The sequence below is a fragment of the Phocoena phocoena genome, chromosome 1 (genome assembly GCF_963924675.1).
Source record: "Phocoena phocoena chromosome 1, mPhoPho1.1, whole genome shotgun sequence".
Lineage (NCBI taxonomy): Eukaryota > Metazoa > Chordata > Mammalia > Artiodactyla > Phocoenidae > Phocoena > Phocoena phocoena.
This window is the reverse complement of record NC_089219.1, coordinates 43,023,350-43,043,867: the sequence shown is the minus strand read 5'-3', so window position 1 is coordinate 43,043,867 and position 20,518 is coordinate 43,023,350. Positions and strand designations below refer to the sequence as shown.

The following is a 20,518-nucleotide window of genomic DNA, read 5'->3' as shown; positions in this document are numbered from 1 at the left end:
TACTATTTTTTGAGCCCTGCTATTTACCAGGCATCATGCTGAGTATTTATATGCATTTTCTCTAATAGCATCAATACAACAAGTCTGGAGGTCGGTATTGCCATCCTTGTTTTACTGGTGACCCCCTGCTCCACATTTAGGCTTCCTAGGTGGGTAGGGCTTCCTCTGCAAAGGAGGAATAAATATTGGAAGACATGTTGGCCTGTTTCCCTCAACAACTTGAGCATGCTCCCTCAGCTGACATATTAAGAGAGAACCCTTTAGTCAAAAACTCTGGAGTAAAGTTAAACAGGGTACAGGTCAATACCTGTTTGACCCCCTGCCTTTAAATCCATACAGGGGGACTTCCCTGGTGGCACAGTGGTTAAAAATCCACCTGCCAATGCAGAGGACATGGGTTTGAACCCTGGCCTGGGAGGATCCCACATGCCATGGAGCAACTGAGCCCGTGGGTCACAACTGCTGAGCGTGCGCTCTAGAGCCCATGAGTCACAACTACTGAAGCCTGTGCACATAGAGCCCGTGCTCCACAACAAGAGAAGCCACTGCAATGAGTAGCCCCTGCTCATCACAACTAGAGAAAGCCTGCAAGCAGTAACGAAGACCCAACACAGCCAAAAGTAAATAAATAAAATAGATTTAAAAAAAATTCATACAGGGAACATTCCTGAGCCTTTCTTCAGCCAGTCTTCCAAGCCTCCCTCACACCTGGTGAAAGACTGCACACCTCACACTTCATGCCATGACTCACACCAGTCTATTCTGACCAATGTCCCGGTTCCCTTGCTTCAGCTGGGCCCCTGCCAGTGACAACTAGCAACTTGGATACACACTGAGCACAGGAGAAACTGTGACAACCTGATAGCATGAAAACCCTAACTACTGTCAGAGTAGGAAGCATACTGTACTGTTTAGAAGAAGAGAAAGCAGCAGTGAAGCTAGAGCTGCAAAGAGGCTAAGGCATGGTGAAAAGAGAAGTCTGTGTGGCTAAGAGTAAGAAAGGAAGAAAGTCATGGAGAAACAGTGCTGTGTAATGAAGATGGCATGGGCTTGAATTCTGGCTCAGCCACCTCCCATATGTGGTACCTTGGATAAAAACTTCTCCAAGCCTCAGTTTCCTTATCTATAAAATGGGAATAAAAATACCTATCTTATAAACATGTGTGGGGGTGCACACGAGGATTACAGTGCCTAGCATCACATTAACTGCACTCTTAGTGTCTGCTTCCTCTCTACCGCACTCCCTTCTTTTATTCATCAGAGGCTCACTTCTAGAATATAATCATCTCCAGAAAAGATTTCCAGTCATTCTCTCCAATATTAAAAATAAAAAAATCCCATTGACACTCACCCGCACTTGGCTTAAATGACCCATATACAAGGGCTCAGCCCAAATTTCTTTTATGTGATCCCATAATTCCACCAACTAGGCAGTCCCACCCAAAGCAGATATCCTCATTAAAGCCAGCAACCCAGCAAAGATGCAGCTTCTTTACAGTTTATCTGAATTCGAATTCTTTTTTCTGGGGTATTAGTCAAAACTGTCTTAGGGTCCTCCAAATTTAATACTAAGAATATGCAATGATGAGTGACTTCCCTGTTGGCACAGTGGTTAAGAATCTGCCTGCCAATGCAGGGGACACAGGTTCAATCCCTGGTCCGGGAAGATCCCATATGCTGAGGAACAACTAAGTCCGTGCGCCACAACCACTCAGCCTGCGCTCTAGAGCCCACATGCCACAACTATTGAGCCTGTGCACCTAGATCCCGTGCTCTGCAACAAGAGAAGCCACGGCAATGAGAAGCACATGCACCACAATGAAGAGTAGCCCCCGCTCGCTGCAACTAGAGAAAACCCGCACGCAGCAACGAAGACCCAACACAGCCAAAAATAAATTAATTAAAGAAAAAAAAAAGAAAATGCAATGATGAAACACAACTTGAACTTATATGCTGAACCAATGTTACATGTGGAGTACATTGATTAAAGCATCATGATCACGAGAATGAATGTTCATAAACTGCAAGTATAGTAAATAAAGGAGGTTGAAAGGCCAAAGATGACCCTGGCAGAAGTGAGTATTTTCTTAGAGAATACACCAGCTAGTTATGTATCTTAAAGTAAAACCAAGGGTGAATGCAGTCTAGGCACGACTAAAAGATAGCACTTTAACTCATGGATATTTAACCTGGGGTCAGAAACTACCTGAAAGTGTGCAACCAGGAAGCTTCCTCTAGAATAATTATTTTCAAAATGTGAGACCCTTAAGGATAGGCGCTTACCTTGCTTACTACTTTACACCCAGGAACTAGCCTAGTACCTGGTATACAGTAAGCATGCAAACACTTGTTGATAATAAAAATGAATGAATGAATAAATAAAAGGAAAGAATGGATGAAATAAATTGAATACTGGTATTTTCCCAAAGTGCCTAGGGGCTGCCTAGGGCAGGGCTCTAGGCCCTCAACCCTCTGACTTCAAGCAGAGCAACTGTACTTTTTTCCATCTCACATTTGGGCTTCTAAATAAGGTTGTATATGTAAAATGCTTCTATTAAAAGTTTGAAAAACATGGAAAATCTAACTATCGTTGTAATTCCCTTCCCTGAACTGCTATTATAAGTGCATATAATTTAATGCTTCAACGTCCCCTAAGTCAGTTTTGAGTTCCCAAGTTTTCCTGAGGTATGAGATTACATTTTACATAAGTAGTACTTGCCTATTCAACCTTCATATAACCTGTACTTTCTTGTACACTGACTCCTCAGAGAAAAGTCTGAATTTTCTATTATCAAGCAACAAGCGGACATTTTGTGCCAACACATCATGCAAAGCCTGGAGGCAACAATTTAGTTCTTGTAGTATCACCATCTCCATTGGAAGAGCAGTGCTCATGCAACTATTCTAATGTACTTTGCATTCTATTCTACCATTCTTTTAACTTTTTTTTTTTTTTTTTTTTTTTTTGCGGTACCCAGGCCTCTCACTGCTGTGGCCTCTCCCATTGCAGAGCACAGGCTCCAGACACGCAGGCTCAGCGGCCATGGCTCATAGGCCCAGCCACTCTGCGGCATGTGGGATCCTCCCGGACCGGGGCACGAACCCATAACCCCTGCACCGGCAGGCGGACTCTCAAACACTGCACCACCAGGGAAGCCCTACCATTCTTTTAATTAGTAGAAAAACAGAAAAATTAAAGTGCCAATAGGAGTGACAATTAACATAAATTTTATAAACATAATAAAATTGAGAAATCATTAGGCATGCTGAAAACAGTAAATCTTTATCATTAACAGGACACTCCTTAGACTTTGGCTCCTAAGACTTTAGTTCATTGCCTATTCGTTCATTTTTAAAGGAAAGGTATAAAATGTACGACTATATCTTAAGAATAAATATTATGTCTAAAAGGTAAGGTGTCATTAAGGACTTTCTAGTATGTCATGAGAATACATCCCCCTTATACCCTGCAAGTCTTTGTTCAACTCAGTTTACTTCCATCCATATTCTCAGTTACACATTATATACTAAAGAAGGGAAATGCTTTTCTTTATATATCTACATTTACTCTTCACAATAATACCTACCAGCAATGGGTCCAACTTGGGTAAAAAATTACTTAACAACATATATCAGCAATTTTAGATAGTATGGTTAATGAATGAGTCTAAGACTATTCCCTATTCCCTTTCAAAAAGAAGGGTATAAGAAAAGCATGAGCACACCAACAACAACAAAAACATGGACAAAAGAATGAGTGAGGCAGATTACACTTCAAGACGGTGGAGGAGTAAGACATGAAAATCACCTTCCTCCCCACAAATACATCAAAAATACATCTACATGTGGAACAACTCCTACAGAACACCTACTGAACTCTGGCAGATGACCTCAGACTTCCCAAAAGGCAAGAAACTCCCCACATACCTGGGTAGAGCAAAAGAAAAAAGAAAAAACACAGACAAAAGAATAGGGACAGGACCTGCACCTCTGGGAAGGAGCTGTTAAGGAGGGAGTTTCCACACACTAGCCCCTTCAATGGCAGAGATGCAGGGTGGTTGGGGGCGAAGCTTCGGAGCCACGGAGAAGAGAGCAGCAACAGGGGTGCAGAGGGCAAAGCAGAGAGATTCCCGCACAGAGGATCGCTGCCGACCAGCACTCACCAGCCCGAGAGGCTTGTCTGCTCACTTACCGGGGTGGGCGGGGGCTGGGAGCTGAGGCTCAGGCTTCGGAGGTCAGACCCCAGGGAGAGGACTGGGGTTGGCTAGTGCGCCAGAGCTAGCCAGGAGGGAGTCTGGGAAAAAGTCTGGAGCTGCCTAAGAGTCAAGACACCATTGTTTCAGGGTGGGCGAGGAGAAGAGATTCAGAACACCACCTAAATGAGCATCAGAGACAGGTGTGAGCCGCGACTATCAGCACGGACGCCAGAGACAGGCATGAAATACTAAGACTGCTACTGCAGCCACCAAGAAGCCTGTGTGCAAGCCATTAAGAATCACTATCCACACCTTCCCTCCCAGGAGCCTGTGCAGCCGACCACTGCCAGGGTCCCGGGATGCAGGGACAACTTCCCCGGGAGAACACATGGCACGTCCCAGGCTGTTGCAATGTCACACCGGCCTCTGCTGCTGCAAGCTTGCTCCACATTCCATACCCCTCCCTCCTGCTAGCATGAGTGAGCCAGAGCCCCCTAATCAGCCGCTACTTTAACCCCTTTCTGTCCAGGGGAAGAACAGACGCCAGAGGGCAAGCTACATGCAGAGGTGGGGCCAAATCCAAGGCTGAACCCCATCCAAGGCTGAACCCCAGGAGCTGTGCAAACAAAGAAGAGAAAGGGAAATTTCTCTGTGCAGCCTCAGGAGCAGCAGATTAAATCTCCACAATCAACTTGATGTACCCTGCACCTGTGGAATACCTGCATAGACAATGAGTCATCCCAAAATTGAGGCAGTGGACTTTGGGAGCAACTGTAGACTTGGGGTTTGCTGTATGTGACTGACTAGTTTCTGCTTTTTCTGTTTATCTTAGTATAGTTTTTAGTGCTTGTTATCACTGGTGGATTTGTTTATTGGTTTTGTTGCTCTCTTCTTTTTATTACTTTTTTATTTCTTAATTTTAACAATACTATTTTTATTTTAATAACTTTATTTTATTTTACTATTTTTCTTTCTTTTTTTTTTTTTCTCCCTTTTCTTCTGAGCCATGTGGCTGACAGGATCTTGGTGCTCTGGTGGGGTGTCAGACCTGTGCCTCTGAGGTGGGAGAGCCAAGTTCAGGACACGGGTCCACCATAGACCTTCTGGCTCCATGTACTATCAAATGGCGAAAGCTCTCCCAGAGATCTCCAGCTCAATGCTAAGACCCAGCACCATTCAAAGACTAGAAAGCTACAGTGCTGGACATCCCATGCCAAACAACTAGCAAGACAGGAACACAACCCCACCCATTAGCAGAGAGGCTGCCTAAAATCATAATAAGTTCACAGACACCCCAAAACACACCACCAGACACAGTCCTGCCCACCAGAAAGACAAGATCCAGCCTCATCCACCAGAAGACAGGCACCAGTCCCCTCCACCAAGAAGTCTACACAACACACTAAACCAACCTTACCTACTGGAGGCAGACACCAAAAACAATGGGAACTATGTACCTGCAGCCTGCAAAAATGAGACCCTAAATGCAGTAAGTTAAGCAAAATGAGAAGACAGAGAAATATGCAGCAGATGAAGGAGCAAAGTAAAAACCCACCAGACCAAACAAATGGAGAGGAAACAGGCAGTCTACCTGAAAAAGAATTCAGAATAATGACAGTAAAGATGATCCAAAAATCTTGGAAACAGAATGGAAAAAATACAAGAAACATTTAACAAGGATCTAGAACTAAAGAGCAAACAAACAATGATGAACCACACAATAAATGAAATTAAAAATTCTCTAGAAGGAATCAATAGCAGAATAACTGAGGCAGAAGAATGGATAAGTGACCTGGAAGATAAAATACTGGAATGTAACTACCACAGAGCAGAATAAAGAAAAAAGAATGAAAAGAATTGAGGACAGTCTCAGAGACCTCTGGGACAAGATTAAATGCACTAACATTCAAATTATAGGGGTCCTAGAAGAAGAAGAGAAAAAGAAAGGGACTGAGAAAATATTTGAAGAGATTATAGGTGAAAACTTCCCTACTATGGGAAAGGAAATAGTCACTCAAGTCTAGGAAGTGCAGAGAGTCCCATACAGGATAAATCCAAGGAGAAACAGACAAAGACACATATTAATCAAACTATCAAAAATTAAATACAAAGAAAAAATATTGAAAGCAGCATGGAAAAAGCAACAAATAACTTACAAGGGAATCCCCATAAGGTTAATAGCTGATCTTTCAGCAGAAACTCTGCAAGCCAGAAGGGAGTGGCAGGACACATTTAAAGTGATGAAAGGGAAAAACCCACAACCAAGATTACTCTACCTAGCAAGCATCTCATTCAGATTCGACAGAGAAATTAAAATCTTTACAGACAAGCAAAAGGCAAGAGAATTCAGCACCACCAAACCAGCTTTACAACAAATGCTAAAGGAACTTCTCTAGGCATGAAACACAAGAGAAGGAAAAGACCTACAAAAACAGACCCAAAACAATTAAGAAAATGGTCATAGAAACATACATATCGATAATTACCTTAAATGTAAGTGGATTAAGTGCTCCAACCAAAAGACATAGACTGGCTGAATGGATACAAAAACAAGACCTATATATATGCTGTCTACAAGAGACCCACTTCAGACCTCGAGATACATACAGACTGAAAGTGAGGGGAGGGAAAAAGATATTCCATGCAAATGGAAATCAAAAGAAAGCTGGAGTAGCAATTCTCATATCAGACAAAATAGACTTTAAAATAAAGACAATTACAAGGGACAAAGAAGGACACTACATAGTGATCCAGGGATCAATCCAAGAAGAAGATATAACAATTGTAAATATTTATGCACCCAACATAGGAGCACCTCAATACATAAGGCAAATGCTAACAGCCATAAAAGGGGAAATTGACAGTAACACAATCATAGTAGGGGACTTTAACACCCCACTTTCACTAATGGACAGGTCATCCAAAATGAAAGTAAATAAGGAAACACAAGCTTTAAATGATACATTAAACAAAATGGACTTAATTGATATTTATAGGACATTCCATCCAAAAACAACAGAATACACTTTCTTCTCAAGTGCTCATGGAACATTCTCCAGGATAGATCATATATTGGGTGACAAATCAAGCCTTGGTAAATTTAAGAGAACTGAAATCATATCAAGTATCTTTTCCAACCACAACGCTATGAGACTAGATATCAATTACAGGAAAAAAAACTGTAAAAAATACAAACACATGGAGGCTAAACAATACGCTACTAAATAACCAAGAGATCACTGAAGAAATCAAAGAGGAAATCAAAAAATACCTAGAAACAAATGACAATGAAAACACGACCACCCAAAACCCATGGGATGCAGCAAAAGCAGTTCTAAGAGGGAAGTTTATAGCAATACAATCCTACCTCAAGAAACAGGAAACATCTCAAATAAACAACCTAACCTTACACCTAAAGCAATTAGAGACAGAAGAACACAAAAACCCCAAAGTTAGCAGAGGAAAGAAATCAAAAAGATCAGATCAAAAATAAATGAAGGGGATTCCCTGGTGGCGCAGTGGTTGAGAGTCCGCCTGCCGATGCAGGGGACACGTGTTCGTGCCCCGGTCCGGGAAGATCCCACATGCCGCGGAGCGGCTGGGCCCGTGAGCCATGGCCGCTGAGCCTGTGCATCCAGAGCCTGTGCTCCACAACCGGAGAGGCCAAAAAAAAAAAAATAAATAAATAAATGAAAAAGAAATGAAGGAAACAAAAGCAAAGATCAATAAAACTAAAAGGTGGTTCTTTGAGAAGATAAACAAAATTGATAAACCATTAGTCAGACTCATCAAGAAAAAAAGGGAGAAGATTCAAATCAATAGAATTGGAAATGAAAAAGGAGAAGTAACTACTGACACTGCAAAAATACAAAGGATCATGAGAGATTACTACAAGCAACTATAAGCCAATAAAATAGACAACATGGAAGAAATGGAAAAATTCTTAAAAGCACAACCTTCCAAGACTGAACCAGGAAGAACCACAAAATATAACAGACCAATCACAAGCACTGAAATTGTGACTGTGATTAAAAATCTTCCAACAAACAAAAGCCCAGTACCAGATGGCTTCACAGGTGAATTCTATCAAACATTTAGAGAAGAGCTAACACCTATCCTTCTCAAACTCTTGCAAAATATAGCAGAGGGAGAAATACTCCCAAACGCATTCTACGAGGCCACCATCACCCTGATACCAAAACCAGACAAAGATGTCACAAAGAAAGAAAACTAGAGGCCAATATCACTGATGAACATAGATGCAAAAGTCCTCAACAAAATACTAGCAAACAGAATCCAACACCACATTAAAAGGATCACACACCATGATCAAGTGGGGTTTATCACAGGAATGCAAGGATTCTTCAATATATGCAAATCAATCAATGTGATAAACCATATTAACAAACAGAAGGAGTAAAACCATATGATCATCTCAATAGATGCAGAAAAAGCTTTTGACAAAATTCAACAACCATTTACAATAAAAACTCTCCAGAAAGTAGGCATAGAGGGAACTTACCTCATCATAATAAAGGCCATACATGACAAACCCACAGCCAACATAGTTCTCAATGGTGAAAAACTGAACCCACTTCCTCTAAGATCAGGAACAAGACAAGGTTGTCCACTCTCACCACTATTATTCAACATAGCTTGGAAGTTTTAGCCACAGCAATCAGAGAAGGAAAAGAAATAAAAGAAATCCAAATCGGAAAAGAAGAAGTAAAGCTGTCACTGTTTGCAGATGAAATGATAGTATACATAAAGAATCCTAAGGATGCTACCAGAAAACTACTAGAGCTAATCAATGAATTTGGTAAAGTTGCAGGATACAAAATTAATGCACAGAAGTCTCTTGCATTCCTATACACTAATGAGGAAAAATCTGAAAGAGAAATTAAGGAAACACTCCCATTTACCACTGCAACAAAAAGAATAGAATACCTAGGAATAAACCTACCTAAGGAGACAAAAGATCTGTATGCAGAAAACTATAAGACAATGATGAAAGAAATTAAAGATGATACAAACAGATGGACAGATATACCATGTTGTTGGATTGGAAGAATCAACATTGTGAAAATGATTATACTACCCAAAGCGATCTACAGATTCAATGCAATCCCTATCAAACTACCAATGGTGTTTTTCACAGAACTAGAACAAAAAATTTCACAATTTGTATGGAACACAAAAGACCCCAACTTGCCAAAGCAATCTTGAGAAAGAAAAACAGAGCTGGAGGAATCAGGCTCCCTGACTTCAGACAATACTATAAAGCTACTGTAATCAAGACAGTATGGTACTGGCACAAAAACAGAAATATAGGTCAATGGAACAGGATAGAAAGCCCAGAGATAAACCCACACACATATGGTCACCTTATTTTTGATTAAGGAGGCAAGAATATACAACGGAGAAAGGGCAGCCTCTTCAATAAGTGGTGCTGGGAAAACTGGACAGCTACCTGTAAAAGAATGAATTTAGAACACTCCCTAACACCACACACAAAAATAAACTCAAAATGGATTAAAGACCTAAATGTAAGGTCAGAAACTATAAAACTCTTAGAGGAAAACACAGGCAGAACGCTCTATGACGTAAAGCACAGCAAGATCCTTTTTGACCCACCTCCTAGAGAAATGGAAATAAAAACAAAAATAAACAAATGGGACCTAATGAAACTTAAAAGAATTTGCACAGCAAAGGAAACCATAAACAAGGTGAAAAGACAACTCTCAGAATGGGAGAAAATATTTGCTAATGAAGCAACTGACAAAGGACTAATCTCCAAAATTTATAAGCAGCTCATGCAGCTCAATATCAAAAAAACAAACTACCTGATCCAAAAATGGGCAGAAGACCTAAATAGACGTTTTCCAAAGAAGATATACAGATTGCCAACAAACACATGAAAGGATGCTCAACATCACTAATCACTAGAGAAATGCAAATCAAAACTACAATAAGGTATCACCTCACACCAGTCAGAAGGGCCATCATCAAAAAATCTACAAACAATAAATGATGGAGAGGGTGCGGAGAAAAGGGACCCCTCTTGCACTGTTGGTAGGAATGTAAATTGATCTAGCCACTATGGAGAACAGTATGGAGGTTCCTTAAAAAACTAAAAATAGAACTACCATATGACCCAGCAATCCCACTACTGGGCATATACCCAGAGAAAACCATAATTCAAAAAGAGTCATATACCACAATGTTCACTGCAGCTCTATTTACAATAGCCAGGACATCGATGCATCCTAAGTGTCCATCAACAGATGAATGGATAAAGAAGATGTGGCACATATATACAATGGAATATTACTCAGCCATAAAAAGAAATGAAACTGAGTTATTTGTAGTGAGGTGGATGGATCTAGAGTCTGTCATACAGAGTGAAGTAAGTCAGAAAAAGAGAAACAAATATTGTATGCTAACACATATATATGGAATCTTTTAAAAAAATGGTTCTGAAGAACCTTGAGACAGGATAGGAATAAAGACGCAGATGTAGAGAATGGACTTGAGGACATGGGGAGGGGGAAGGGTAAGCTGGGACGAAGTGAGAGAGTGGCATGGACATATACACACTACTAAATGTAAAATAGACAGCTAGTGGGAAGCAGCCACATAGCACAGGGAGATCAGCTCGGTGCTTTGTGAACACCTAGAGGGGTGGGATAGGGAGGGTGGGAAGGAGATGCAAGAGGGAGGAGATATGGGGATACATGTATATGTATAGCTGATTCACTTTGTTATAAAGCAGAAACTAACACACCATTGTGAAGCAATTATACTCCAATAAAGATGTTAAAAAAATTAAAAATTAAAGATTTTTTAAAAAAGAAATGAAGGAAAGAATAGCAGAGGTCATTAAAACTAAAAGATGCTTCTTTGAGAAGATAAACAAAATTGATAAACCATTAGCCAGACTCATCAAGAAAAAAAGGGAGAAGACTGAAATCAAGGGAATTAGAAATGTAAACAGAGAAGTAACAACTGATTCAGTGTCAGGTTGTTCTTTTCTATGAAGTAACAACTGACACTGTAGGAATACAATGGATTCTTAGAAAAGATTTTCTAAGAATCCTTTCTAAATACAAACGATTCCTGCAAGAGGGATGGGATATGGGGATATATGTATACGTATAGCTGATTCACTTTGTTATACAGCCGAAACTGATAGACCATTGTAAAGTAATTATATTCCAGTAAAGATGTTAAAAAAATAATAATAATTAAAGAATAAATGAATGGAAAGTAGAAAAAAAACTTAAGTGCAATTAAAATAAGTGAACTGTAAAAGAAAACAAATAAAAGAATGAGCGATTCACCAAATAAGAAATAAACACATTAAAAATATTCTTGAGAAGAGGACACTGGGTTGGCATTCTTCTAAAATTATAATGCTAAATGCTGATGAAGGGTTTGATAAAGAAGAGGGGAGTATAAATTGACAATCTCCCTTGAAAGCTATAGGGGAAGGCTGTTTCAGGAATATTAAAAATATTTGTGTCTTTTGTTCTGACAAATCTTTTATCAATCTATCTGTCCTAAGCTAAACAGAGATTTGGTTGAAGATTTATGTACGAGGATGTTCAACACAGTATTATTTAACATAAAGAAAAACCTATACAATATAGATTAATGGTTTAGTATGATTATTCATAAAATGGTATATCACGTAACTATTAAAAATCATATTTTCTTAGAACATTCAGTGTCATGTGGAAATGTTCATGATATAATATTTAAAATTGAAAGAATGGTAAGTAAGTTATTTACACGGAATGACTCAATTTTGTAAAATTCACACACAAACACACACACTCACAAACAACTGAAATATCAGAAGGAAATCCACAAGCATGTTACTAATAATTATCTTTGGGTTGTAGGATTATGGGTGATTATTAGTATCACCTTTATACTACTCTGTATTTTCCCAATTTCTACAGTGAGCAGTTATTAATTTTACTACTTAGAGAATATTAAAAAGGGGACTTCCCTGGTGGTGCAGCCGTTAAAAATCCGCCTGCCAATGCAGGGGACACAAGTTCGATCCCTGGTCCGGGAAGATCCCACATGCTGTGGAGCAACTAAGCCCGTGTGCCACAACTACTGAGCTTGTGCTCTAGAGCCTGCGAGCCACAACTACTGAGCCCACACACCACAACTACTGAAGCCTGCATGCCCTAGAGCCCATGAGCCACAATTACTGAGCCCGAGCACCATAACTACTGAAGCCCACGCACCCAGAGCCCATGCTCCGCAACAAGAGAAGCCACCGCAATGAGAAGCCCACGCACCGCAGCAAAGAGCAGCCCCCACTCGCCGCAACTAGAGAAAGCCTGCACGCAGTGACGAGGACCCAACGCAGCGCCCCCCAAAATAAATAAATAATAAGGAAGTTATAAAAAAGGAAATGGTGGGATAAAATGTAAATAACTAACAGAAAATAAAATTATATAGCCACTCTAATCCTGACTCAGTAAGCCAAACAGTCCACAATTGGTTAAATTTGGATAAATTATAATTTCAAATATTCAGGGAGGATCCTGAACAGAAAGCAAATTAAGAAGAAGAAAGGTACACCAACTGAGGTCCAGTCCTCCTACAATAGCACAACAAACTCCCAATACATGAATTCAGTGGCATTTCCCCACTTAATGCCTACTGAAATTATAACATCTAATTAGAGAATTAGTTACAGGTGACTTACTCCCTTATAGAAAGTCTGTAAATGATTATTTTGTTTTGAGGAGGGGTTATCACATAAAAATAAAAAATACAAAACTGCAGACGGACATTTTTGTTAAGTCAGTAGTCAACAGAAGATAATGGAATCTGTTTACTTCTGCCTGCAACCACAAGTTAGTCTAATGATGTACTGTCTCTTCTTCTAAATGATTAATGCTGAATTAAACACTTTCCTTCATGACTGGGCTGGTTTGTAGTAATTTTGCATATGAATAAATGAGCGAGCTCTAATGGACTGAGTTGAAAAGGTCAGCTATCAGCCCAACCACAGATGACTTCTGCTAAGACTTACACAGTTCCTAAAGGTTCTTCTAATTTAAACATTTTTTATTGTCTAAAAATGTTGTATTTTGTCTTATGCAACTTGTATTGCTTTAAAAGTATACCCCAATAAATTTGCAAACAAATTTCATATTGAAATCATTTTGGAGAACACACTGATTAAAAGATGTCTTCACTGAAGTCCTTTGAAAGTAAAGGATTATTTTATGAAGAACTAATCATACACATATCCCTAATTTCCATCTTTAAAAAATTTAGATTTTTTCACATACCAGGTTTACTTAAGGCAAGACACACCTTCTGTGTAGGTTAGGACATAGTAAAAGATGACCTAAGATCAAGGCCAAGATCCTTGTCTCTCTGTGTCTCACTTCTCTCATATATAAATTGGGGATGCTTCCATCTAATGTATAAGGTTATGAGAGTAAAGTGGAATAAAAATGTGATACCACTGGATCCAGATCAATGATTGTCAAACTTTAGTGTGTGTCAAATCACTAGAGAGGGCTCATTCCCAGAGTTTCTGATTCAGCAAGTCTGGGGCTCAGCCAGAGATTGTGTTTCTAACAAGTTCCCAGGTGATGCTGATCTGGCCGGTCTGGGACCACACTTCAAGAACTATGGATCTAGACAGACCTGGGCACAATCTACTAATCCTGGGCACTTAGCTTCTCTGAAACAGTTTTTCTGACTCTTAAACGAGAAATATAACTCCCTCATTGTGGAGTTTAGGAATTATGGAAGTAATGCACATTGCCTGTTGAACACAGTGTCTAGTTTATAAGACAGTGGTAATAGTAGTTGTTACCACCACTATTGCTACTATTTCTACTAAGCAATGGAACATGTAGAACATTAACACCAGAAAATTTTTTAATTGCATTAAACTGCACTGTAATTTAAACTTCCTTATATTTTACATTAATTCCTTTTCTGACAAAATGATAAAAGTTAATTATAAACTAGTTGATAAATTTCTGTAACACCTTTTTTGTAGCAGTTAAGAGAATGGCTCTAGAGCACAACTGTTTGTGTTCAAATTCCAGTTCTGTAATATACCACGTGTCTGTGGCCCCCAGTTTCCTTATCTATAAAATAAAAACAATAATAGTACCTACTTCATAAGGTTGTGAGAACTGAACAGCTTAACCTACATAAACCTCTGAATAGTGCCTGGCATAAAATAAACATTTGATAAATGTAGCTATCATCATTATTATTATTACTATTATTCCAATACACTATTAGTAATATTATAAATATATACATATTTATATATACATCAAACTATTAAATAGGTTTAATTTTATTTGAAGGTAAAATTCAAATAACTGGGTATTTTTCTAATTATTAGTATGAACTATAGACTATTTAGTCTTTTATTAGGTTGAGACATATGAACTGCTGATATGTAACTACTTTTGACTGATAAAAACAGTACGTACTTTCATATGGCTGAAGCTAGTAGCTTTCACCCCAACCTCTCTGAGCATTCCTTTGAGCCCGTTGATGGTTCTACCCTAGTGCACTCCAAGGTTTGCTTTTCAGCTCTCTTTTCACTCAGATTTCCCAGGAGGTTCATACCCACAACTATTACAGTTTTAACCATAGACTGAAAATCCAGAGATTTTATCTAGCTCATAGATACATTTTGTTGGCCTACATAATTGTTTTTTAAAACCTGAAGATTTAACACTCACATATTCAAACTCTCACGCACAAAAAAATCTGGATTTTTGGCTTCTCTTGAAAAACTGGATGATCTAGCAACACTGGACAAGCATTACCAAAAGCCTACAACTGTCTGGAATTAAGTAGCAGCTACCACTTCAAATAGGGCATGAGTTCTCTAAATTGCTAGTCTTCAGTCAGCTTTACTCTTCACTCATTTACTTATCTGCCTAGCCCTGAGGCATTCAATTTTTCAAATTTTAATTCTACCTTCCAGCAATATGTTGATAACACTAATCTCCATCTCCAGCCCAGACTCAGATCCAATTGGCATCACCATCAATACGTGTGAGTCTCACAGACACCTCAAATATAAGTCCTTCACCACCTCTGTTTTAGATTCTCTATTTCAGACGCTGACAACATCCAAACAAAAGAGTAAGCCAAGCCTTACTAACACATTTACTACTCTCATTCTCTCACCTCCCATTTCCAATCAATCAACAGTTCCTAAAGATTTATCAATACTTCCTAAAAATCTCAAGTCTATTTTCCTCTTCTCCTTCCCCATTACCAATGCTTTAATCCACTCAGGGCCTTAACAATCAAGGCTATTTATCTAGAGCCCCTGTCTTACTCGTCTCCTCTCTGCTTAAAACTCTGCTTCATTGGCTCCTCACAGACTCAGGATAAAATTAAAACCTTTTCATGTTAGATGTAGGCCTCTGACTATCTTTACAGCCTCATCTCCTGCCCACTGTTCTAAAGGTACCAAACATTCATAGTTCTCTGAGCATATCCGGTAGCATCATATTTCCATACCTTTGTACATGCTACAACAACCCATTTGCCTGGTAAATTTCTGTTCAATCTTCAGAACTCTACCAGTTAGAGGAGGTAAGGAGGGAGAGGTGAGAGACAGAGCCTGGTGACAGAGGACTTTTAATTTTTATATTATATAATTCTGAACAACTCAAAACTTTTAGAACTAGTATAATTTTAAATTTTGATTATTTTAAAAAGAATTACTCGGTAACAAGAAAAACTCTGCTCTTCTGTGCAGCACTGAGTGATTGTCTCTTTTGCCTCTCCATTATTTCAGTGTTCTATACACATTTCTACTACTACAGCATATTTCATACTACATTATATACTTCTTTACAAGCTCCTTAACTTCCTGGCTTATGTCTTATTAACCTGTATACCCTCAGTTCTGAGCACAGGAAGTACACATACTAGACATACATTGAATATTTGAACTCAACAGCCGGTCTAATTAATACCAAAACTGCTTTCCACAAAATGTCTAGCCAAGGAGCCAAATGCAAAAGACTTTGGCTGACTAATAGGAAAAGAGATCATTTTTTGCTATTGCTCAAAAGGAAAGAGCCGGGCTTCCCTGGTGGCGCAGTGGTTGAGAGTCCGCCTGCCAATGTAGGGGACGCAGGTTTGTGCCCCGGTCCGGGAAGATCCCACATGCCGCGGAGCGGCTGGGCCCGTGAGCCATGGCCACTGAGCCTGCGTGTCCGGAGCCTGTGCTCCGCAACGGGAGAGGCCACAACAGTGAGAGGCCCGCGTATTACAAAAAAAAAAAAAAAAAAAAAAAAAAAAAAGGAAAGAGCCAGTTTATAAAGATGAATTGGCAACTATTTTCTTTTTAATCTCTGAAAAATGACAGAATGAAGCTGTCGTTTTCAAACCTTTTTAAAGCTCTAACATGCTAGGATTGTAATTTCAATTATTACCTAAAGGGGAAAAAAATAGAGTATTTCTTTTTCAAAACTAAAGTTAATTTAAATTAACTTTGTTTAAAGAATTTTATGGCATCTCTTTAAAACTGGAGATATGTTGAAATATCAAGTTACCAGAACTGGGAATCATTAGAATGAAAAATTATCTGTTGTTTCAGGAAAGTTTGTTCTCTTCATGGCACCAGTCCTCTCAATTATTAACAAATGATGTTTCAGGATACAGGACATGTGGGTCAGTTAGAGATTCAAACCATAGTGGAAATGAAGGTGGTGGGTAATAGCCTGCCTACATATATTTCCATACATTTGACTTTCTTTCTTGTTACTATGGACGAACTGTCCATGCTCCCAGCCAAAGGCAATGCCCCACCTGTGTATTAGGCCCCATCCTGTCTTGCCTTCTGAAGGACACTGATCCAATAATTCTCCCCTTTCTCTCTTGCATCATCAATTTTTCCCTCTCTACTGAATCACTACCAACAGCATAAAAACATGCTATTATTGCTCTTATCTTTAAAAAAGATATCTCATCTTTATCTCATTTCCCTCCTCCAGCTACTACTGTATTTCTCACCTTCCCTTTACAGCACAACTTGAAAGCACTGTCTATACTCTCATCTTTAAGTTGCTCTTCTCAAGGTTACCAATAGACTCTTAATTGTTAAATTCTGTGATCATTTCTTAGCCCTCAACTTTCTTGATCAGGAGCATTTGACACAGTTGCTGATGCCTCTCACCTCCTAGAAACACTTTCTATCTTGACTTCCCGGGTACCACATTGACCTGGTTTTCCTCCTCCTTTTTGGTTGCTTCTTTTCAATCCCTTTTGCTAGTTCCGCCTCATCTCTGTGTCTTCCAAATAAATGTTGGAGTGCTTCAGAGTTCATTACTTGGACCTCTTCTCTTTTCTCTCTACACTTATTCCCAAATTCTCATGGCTTTAAAAACTACTTATATGCCAATGACTCCCAAATTTATTTCTTCAGCCTGGACTTTTCTCCTGAATTCCACACTTCAACTGCCTACTTGACATCTCCATTTGGATGTCTGATAGGCATCTAGAACTTGATTATAAGTATGTCCAAGGCTAAGTTCCTGATGCCCACCTGCCACTCCCAAACTAGTTCCTCCTGCAATCTTCCCCACCTCAGTTAATGGCAACTCAATTCTTGTTGCTCAAGACAAAAATATGGTGTCATCCTATACTACTGTCTTCCTCTCACATGTTACAGTTCAACCTTCAAAAAAATATAATATCTAACAACAGACTACTACTTAGCAATATAAAAGGAACTACCAATATATGCAACAAGATGGACAAATATTAAAAACATTATACTGAGCTAAAATAAAGCCAGACAAAAGAGAATACATACTGTATGATTCCATTTATGTGAAACTCTCCAAAAAAAAAAAAATCTAATCTTTAATGATAGATCAGCAGTTGTCTGGAGCCAGAGGCTGGGAGTGGAGACTGACTGAAAGAATAAAAGAATCTTTTGGGTGATAGAAATGTTCTACATCTTCATTATGGTAGCAGTTATATGAGTAAGTAAATGTCAATATTCATTGAACTTTATAGAGTGTACATTTTATTGTATATTACAGCTCAATACAGTTGATTCCACACACATAATAAGCCAGATAATTACACACACATAAGCCAGATAATCTCATGTTGCCTGAGACTCCCATAACTATTATAGTAGAAAAGTATCCATTTAAAAAATACATATAACACTTCATTTATCCTTGTCATTTAAATGATTCATTAAAGGAATTGGTTGTTTTATAAGCAAGCCACATAAATATGGAAGTGTTAAAGGGGAGGTCAGTTTAACATAAATAATTTAAATCAGAGAAGGTAGAGGTGTCTTTGCTCTAGGGGCCTGGGTCTCCTCTCCTTTAAACAGGCAAACAATACAGCTTCTGGAAGTCCAAAGAAGATGTCTCCTTAGTAACTGCAGAGGAGAGAATTCCATACTGCAACCTTCACCTGCATCTAACAGCTATTACTTGAAACACATTAAAGTATTCAACTTCATTCAAGTAAAGAGTTCCAGAGTGTGGGCATTATCTGCTTTCATTTATAAGCAGCAGTATATATTTAACCTAAAAATAAAGGCCATGGGTTTTCATAATAAGATTTTAAATGCTTTATGAAATTAAATGTAGTAGAAAATTTCAGGAGGACATCATTAGTTTATAGCAGTCTGAGTAAAGAATATGTCCAAACATAATAAATACTTTAAGAATGCTTTTTCCTAAAAGCATTAGAGATATCACGAGTGAGTACACTGGTTTATCTTTATTATATATAAGCTGGATCTTTCATTTCTATGTGCCAATTTCTTAAACAAGACAATGAAATAAAATAACTTCAATATACTATCCTAGTATAGAAGAACAATAGCTGTCGGAACATCTGGTATAACATATCTGATCACTGTTAGACTTCATAACCAAAACATTTGTAAGCTATAAATTTACTATTTCTTTATCTTGGTATGCCTAGCATCTATCACAGTGCATTGTCACTTGTAGTTCAAAGAAAGTGCAAATATTCTCAATTTTTAAGTTTCTTGGACTGCTTTAAACATAAAATAGAGGTTACTCTGGATAGGCAAGATAGCAAAAACATTAGTAACAAAGCTAACAGGCATTCCTAATAGATGAGAGGTACATTAGGACAGGATCATTAAAATTGACTTTTATTTGCTGGTTTAGAGTTTTCAAAGCAAGATGAAATGAGAATGATCATCTAGTACCTTACCCTTTCTACCGGTGAACCATAGCATGCAATGCCGAAACATAGCAGTGGCAGATGGCATTTGGTGTTATGAACTATAAAAAGGATAACAGCAGAGAAATGATGGCTGGCAGACAAGACGCAGAAATGCAGATGAAATGAATGCAAACTTGTAGTTCTTGAAGCAAAGCAAAACCTTTAAGCCAAAGGCTGCTACTAGCTTCAATTTATATTTTGAGTTTTACACGGACAAACACTGCAGCCTTCACAATCAGTCTTTGGACTTTTCATGCAGAAGCAGAGCCACACTCCTCGATAGAAGACCAGCAACCTTCTGCAAACACAAGCCAGCAGCAGCAGCCCATCACTCTCTCCCTTCACTGATTTTCATCGTTTCAATTTTTAATTTTCAATTGCAGCCAGATCCACAGTCATTTCAAATAGATCTGTATCCACTGCAGATACGACTAAATCCCTGCCTAACCTGCAGTACCACTTCATCCAGAACGTTCCTGTGCACTCGTTCATGCAGGATCAGTTGCAAAACCATTCAAGTCACCCAGCAAACAACCCAAAAGAGAAGGAAAGAAGCAGCTGGGACTATGAAGAGAAAGAATCTTTTCTTTCAGCTCACCCTGGAAATGGAAGGTTTTCTGATCAACAGTTATTGTGAAGGTGCTGTCGTCCTCATCGTCTATACCAATCACAGCTCCCTGTGAAACAAAGAGCAAAATCCCAATAAGGCAAACAATGACATCAGCAATATTCACTACTGCTACAGCCCTGTAACGCTCAATGCACCGACGACACTGGAAGCAGGCTAGACACAGGAAAGGGGAATCTGAGACTCTAGCTTTGCTTAAGGAGGAAGAACTAAACGAGCGGATGGCAGGGCACTGTAGTACTCTGTAAGGGTACTTTCTACCCTTGCTTAAGGGGCATGGATATGGTGGAGGGGGAGGGGATAAACATAGAAGCTGAGTCTAGAATCTGTTTAAGAGCCAGCCACTGATCCTTTCAGAGCTTTAGATTGCTCTCTAAAATGGGAGTCACCGGGTTGTTCTGAGGCTCCAAGAACACAAGTGTTCTTCATCAGGCTGCTT

The 20,518-nt window shown here is 39.0% G+C and overlaps 1 protein-coding gene across 4 annotated transcripts in view; it reads right to left on the bottom strand.

Moving 5' to 3' along the window:
• Positions 1-20,518, bottom strand: part of OSBPL9 (oxysterol binding protein like 9) — a 178,447-nt gene that overhangs the window by 98,317 nt on the left and 59,612 nt on the right. For all 4 annotated transcript variants that reach the window (XM_065879934.1, XM_065881276.1, XM_065880610.1 and 1 more), the window contains one exon: positions 20,050-20,128. In XM_065879934.1, coding sequence (XP_065736006.1) covers positions 20,050-20,128 — 79 coding nt within the window. The remainder of the gene's footprint in view (positions 1-20,049; positions 20,129-20,518) is intronic.